General features: G+C 38.5%; 1 protein-coding gene across 5 annotated transcripts in view; it reads right to left on the bottom strand.

Annotated features, from left to right (window-relative positions):
• Nucleotides 1-954: 954 nt before the first annotated feature.
• LOC6588940 (fasciclin-3) overlaps nt 955-6,000 on the bottom strand; it is a 93,973-nt gene continuing 88,927 nt past the window's right edge. The window contains exons 7-8 of one of the 5 annotated variants that reach the window (XM_026989047.1): nt 1,911-2,259; nt 955-1,344 (exon numbers count right to left, since the gene is read on the bottom strand). In XM_026989047.1, the coding sequence (XP_026844848.1) occupies nt 1,126-1,344; nt 1,911-2,259 (568 nt within the window). In that variant the 3' untranslated portion in view covers nt 955-1,125. Of the gene's footprint in view, nt 1,345-1,482; nt 1,543-1,910; nt 2,260-4,808; nt 5,656-6,000 lie in introns of those variants that run through there. The other 4 variants (XM_026989048.1, XM_002014874.2, XM_026989050.1 and 1 more) reach the window with 4 other exon arrangements.

Below are 6,000 nucleotides of genomic sequence, written 5' to 3'. Positions count from 1 at the left end.
TTCCGCTTTGAACAAAGAACAAAACACCCTCTTCGTATTGGTAAAGAATTTTATTCAAAAAAGTGTTCATGGTTCGCGCTTAACTTTACAATATAGTACAAATGATAACTTACAGAATACTCGAGTACGAAAATCAATCATCATCATGAAAATACATAATTAATTCATGCACTTAACTTAATCAATTATCCATTAATACACATATAATTATAATTGCGTGAATTGCATTAAATAATAATAACATTAATCGCCAGTTTGGGTGTTGCGTTGAATGGAAAATGAATGCCAAATCGACTCAAAGAAATCCATGAAAATACTTTTGTAGCAGTTTTTTTTCTTAATATTTTTTCATTCGAAAAGTGTACTATTTTTTTATTTTAAATGCTTTGCTCTGGCTGTTAATTTTGAATTCCAAAAAAGGGGCATACAAATCATTTGGGGTCTCTTTAGGGGTTTTCCTTAATTTTCTTTGCTTTAATTTTTATGTTTCTTATTTTTTTGCCTTAAATTTATTTCTTTCTTTTTTTAGCTTAGTTGCGAGACATTTATGTAAATAATTGAGATTTTTCAAAATGCTTTTCTCTTGCCTATTTTATCATTTTTTTTTCGCTTTTGCTTTTATTTTTATGTAAATTTTATTTATATTTATTTTTTGTTTTTGTATTTTTCTTTTGCAAATGTTATTTTTTGTTGTTGTAAATTTGATTTAATTTATTTGTGGGCAGGGTGGAATCATATATTGTGAAGGGGGGGTAGGAGGGCGTGTCTTGTGTCAAGATTTTCTGTGCAGAGATTCGTTAATTTTTTAATGGTTTTTTTTGTGTGTTTTTTTTTTAGTTTTACATTTCTTTAGATTTATTTAGTACACATACACATTCGAAGAAGTTTTTGAAAAACCACTTTATAATTTATTTATAATTTTTTATTTTTAATATATATTTTTTTTGTGTGTTTTTTTTCTTTCTAATTTTTAAAGTGGTTTATGTTGTATGTTTATGTGTTGCATTGGGTTCTGTTTTTGTGTGTAATTTGTTGCTGCTGCATTTTGTGCTTTAAGTTTTCTGTTGTTTGTTGTTTTTTTTTGTTTTTTCAGCCTCCCAGGGGCAAGATTTTTAGGGCTAGAGATTACTTTTTGCCATCGGCTGTGGCTGCGGCTGTGGGCTTTTGCACATAGACTATTTCTGCGTATTCCGTTGAATTTTTACCAGATCCTTCGAGGCCAGGTGTTGTTGTGGCGACGGCAGGTCCTAGAGATGCTGCTGCGGCTGCTGCAGGCGTTGCTGTTGTTGCCGTCTCATTCGCTGGCTTTAGTACAAGTTCAGCATAGACGAGTTGTTTGTCTTGCTGGGGATAGGTTTTTGCAACACAAAAAATAAACAAAGATTAGTTTCCAGTTATTAAATATTAATATATATATTTGAAGCAGAAATATGTATATTTTAGAATCGTTTCTGTGGGGTTTTCATTGCAATACCTTTTATGAATCTTTTTTGGTCTTTACTTAAAGGTCCACACTGGTGATGTGCTCTGCCAAACTATAGCCTTTATTTTGCATACAATATATGTATATACAAAAACGTTGCACGAATATATAGTTTTTACAATATATATATAGTTTATGCATGCGTAGAGAGCGAAAAAAAGTAGCAAAGAAAATGTTGTTTTTTTTTTGGTGAGCATAAAAATAGCAAAAAAGTAAATCAAGTACAAAATTAATTTTTTCGCAACCAAAAGCGCAATTTTTGCTATTGAAGCTATAGATACATCTCGCTCACACACACACACACAAACGCACATTAGAAAGTGAAAGAGAGGGGAGTATAAGAAGAGGGATTCGGAAAGAGAGAGAGGAGAGGTTTGTGGGGAAAATCGAAGAATCTGAGACTTTTTTGCTCTTGGGTTGGTTGTACCTTTGGTTCATTGTCATTGCCATCGATGGCATTGCTCTCCGGTGTGTCCTGTTCGTTGGCCAGGGTCAGGGCCGCCTCTGCCGTGGTCTCCACATCCTTGTCCTTGCTTTTCCTGGCATCCTTCTCGTGGAAACGCTTTAATATGGCCGCCGCAAAGGCTGGCAAGCTCTTGGCCTTCTTCTGCTGCTGCTGCTGCTGTTGCTCCTGGGCTTCCTGCTCATTGCTGTTGTTGGCCGATGACTCCTCTGTGGCCGACACGCCCAACCCGCTGCCGCCCATTGTTGTGGTGGCTGCCGTTGTGGCCGTGGCGGTTGAGGTGGCCTTAATGTCGGCGCTTTCGGTGTCGCTGCTGTTTGTATTTTTTGTTTGTGTTTTTTTTTTTTTTTGGTGGTTTTGAAGGATGGTTGCATGATTTCGTTGGTGACATGAGAGTGTTTTTGTTTTCTTTAGCTACTTAAGCTGCTGTTATACGATAGGGTTTCCACCGAAGGACTTTTTAAGTGGATTTTATTCTGCCATTCACACTTTTTCATTAAAAATTAGCTCTAATTAAAAAAAAGATACGAATATCTCAAAAGCAAATTATACTAAGGCACTAGAGAGTTTCTTTTTGTTGCGTGTACATGTGAATGGCTATCTTCATACAGATGGAAACGGCATTTTACGTTCACAAGTGAATGGTTATATTTTTCGGCTTAAAAAATAGATTTTTTCACGCTAACATGTGAGTGGCAATATTTTCCTAAAGAAGAAATTCAGTTTTTACGTTAACATGTGGAGAAAATGTTAAAAATAATTACGATACTGGCGGTTACACGCGAATGGTTGTATTTTACTGATGGATAAATTAATTTTGTATGAGTTTCCAATGGAAATTTGGCAATTTGTGAATGGCAATATGTTCTCAAGGATAAAACTAGGTTTTTTACGTTAACATGTGAATGGCTATAGCACTTCGAAGGGGCAATACCAATCCTTGAATATTTTGTTGGACTATTTCTGCTGTGGAAAATCTTTAGGGTTATTTTCGCAAGGCCCTTGGGTTTCCTCCTCAAAAAGTGTCGGTGAAAAACGTATCGTGTAACAGCAGCTTTATTTATGTCTAAAAATATGTCATTTTTGCTGTGCAGTCGGGTTTTAGTTGCAATTTTCGAATGGGGGAGAAAACTCCCGCCCAAAAGTGGCCCAAAAACGTGTGTCTGTGTGTGTCTGTGTGTGTTTCGGGTTAGTCGTTAGTCGTGTGTTTGTGTGTGTGTGTGGGTTAAAGGTCTCTCTTTTCTGGTAGTTAGTGGCATAAGAACTGGTGTGTGTTTTTTTTGGGTAATTGTTAAAGGTAAAAAATAAATCTAAATCCCTTAGAACCAAATAATTGTGTTAGCGGCAAAAGCGAGGAGGTTTTTTGTTCTTGTTTGCCCTGAAATCAGCTTTAACTAACATAAAGTTTAGCTGTGTATCTTTGTATCTTTCTATCTTGAAAGCAGCTTTCATCGGGAGGTTTTTCCTGGAATATTTGAAAAGGCCTCTGGGCCCGAATTTGACCTTCAAATTGCATAAACCTAAGCCTAGCATCTGACGTCTCTTTACCCTACCCTACCCTATCCCCCCACTACCCAACGCTCTCTCTCTCTCTCCCTCTCTCTCTGTTAAATTGAGCGCATAAATTGCTTTCATTTCGCTGGAATGGTTTTTCATTTATATTCTATAAATATTTTTGCCTCATTTGAATGTCTGCCTGCTGTCTGGGCGGCTCAACAAGTACTGCTGTGTGTGTATCTGTGAGATACTTTTGTGCATCTGTGTGTGTGTGTATTTGTTTCGTGTATCTGTGTGTTAGTTCTCTCTCAATACGCTTATGAATGTGTGTGTGTGTGTTTCCATGCCATTCAATGGATGGATTGAAGGATGGAAGGATGGACGGGTGGGTGGGGTATTATTGTTGTGGAAAATGCAAAATTGTTAGAAGAGAGCGAGAGAATTTCCTCGTTTAGGCGCAAGTATTGCTAGAATTTCCCCATTTTTCCCCAAAATAGGCTTTACATTCATTCCAGGACAATGCACACACACACACACACACTCGCAAAAACCATAGAAAAAATCCAATATTTGTCTCAGATTTTAACAATTGTTTTTTTTATTGTTGTTAATTTATTAAATATATATGGTATAAAAAAAGGAAAATTAACTTTTATCAAAAGTTCCTACATTCTACAGCTTAGCTTTTATTTTTTAAGGAAATTAAAAATAAAAAATATTTTTTTTTTTACCAAAAAAAAGAACTAAAAATATAAATTTAATTTTTTGCTCTTAGGGACACGAAAGTACAGCGAACACTCTACACATGACTTTCACTACTGCCAGTACAGTACTAACTACTAGTACGAGTCACTAACGTAAATACTTGTGTGTGAAGACAGAGTTTTTCTTTTCGATGTTTTTTGTTTTTGTTTTTGTCATGCAATCGGTTTTGGATACGATTATTATTCGATAATAACTTAATTTCATGCCTACAACAAAATTTTCATGCCGTATGAATCTGTATCTGTATCTGTAGCTGTATCTTTATTTTGTTGTTCGTTTTTCAATGTGTGAAAAGCAGGGCTGTCATGAGTCTTGAGTTCTGAAGCTTAAAGCCTACATTTGGAGACAGTTTTGTAGCGGAAAATCAAGGGAAATCGTTGAAGGAAAGGGCGGGAGAATGAGGTCTGAGGAGTAATTCCAAGGCACTTGAACACTCCTTGTTGTTTCCTGGGAGTTGGTTAATGTTTAAGGCACTAAAATGAACTTAAAACTTATCGTTTTTCAATGAATCTGGAGGTTTACCGAGTCGTTTTTATGAAAGGAAGGAATCTATTGGTTACTGAAACCCCATATCATAAGAAAGATACATTTTGTAGTATCTTTAGAGCAGATTTCTAGGTATTTCATAGCAGCCAAAGATAGACAGAGCTGTGATCTTTGATCTATCAAATTCAGGATTCGTAGGGGTTTTTGGGTTGGTCTCTGAGGGGCATCCCTGCTGACACTGCTACAAAACTGGTCCAGTCCCTAATCCTGCAACCGCATTTCCTGTGCCTCAAAGCAGTAGCAAATAAATAAATATGACACACAATGACGCACACACACGCACACACACACACAATCGTTGCATTCTCAGATTTCCGTTTCCTGTGGCAGCTTTGGCGTCGCCATTGTCGTCGTTGCCGTCTCTGTTGGTGTTGCTGTTGCAGGCACTTTCTTTTGTGGCTTTGGTGGTGTGGCTGGTGGCGCCGTCGCCGTTGCCTTGCCGTGTCCCGACAGCAGCATAGCCTGCTTTTCGAGCAGCTCTCGCTTATCCTTTGGCAGCCAGCGAGCGAAACGCGACTCGGGAATGCCCAATTGGTTGGCCTTCTGCAGGAGATCGGAGTTTTCGGTGGCCAGTGGCTCTGTCTCGGAGCTGGCCGAGCTGCGGGAATTACGGCCGCCTGCCTGGCTCATCAGGACACTGCGCAGTGGTCGGGTTGTGGGATTATAGACGCTGCTCTCGCGATCGGTGGCATACTCGAAGGAATCATCCTCATCATTCGTGTGACGCCTCTCCACGGACATACGCTCCAGGGGAATGCCATTCCCATTCCCATTGCCGTTGGCTTCTTTGAGTTTGCTGGCCCCCAGCAGGGTGATGCCGTTGGGCGTCTCTAGGAGGGCCACATTCTGGCCATGGTTTTGGCCACCTCCCAGCTCGAGCTGCTTGTCGTTCTGCCCGTCGCTGTGTTGTGCGGCAACGAAAGTTTCACAAATGTCGCGGGACACAGTGGGGATTTATATATATATTTTTTGGTGGAATGTTTGTTTGACAGTTTCGTTGTTGTCGGGGATTGTTGTTGTTGTTTGTTGTCCATATGAAAGTAGTATAAAAGAAGAAGACAAAACATAGCAAAAAGTTTTTTTTTCGGTTGGTTTTTTTTGAGATGATGCATTAGCAAAGTGACTCTAAAACTCTATGTTTTTTTTTGCTTTGGTTGAATGACGAGTGGTACAGCAGCGAGACATTTTTGACATTTTTGGTTTAGTGAATGAGTGAGACAGAGACAGAGACAGGTTTATATGAGGT

Source organism: Drosophila persimilis, unplaced genomic scaffold (genome assembly GCF_003286085.1).
Source record: "Drosophila persimilis strain 14011-0111.01,24,50 unplaced genomic scaffold, DperRS2 tig00000191-arrow-pilon, whole genome shotgun sequence".
Classification (NCBI taxonomy): domain Eukaryota; kingdom Metazoa; phylum Arthropoda; class Insecta; order Diptera; family Drosophilidae; genus Drosophila; species Drosophila persimilis.
Note: the sequence above shows the minus strand (reverse complement) of the source record. Positions and strands in the feature narration are given on the sequence as shown.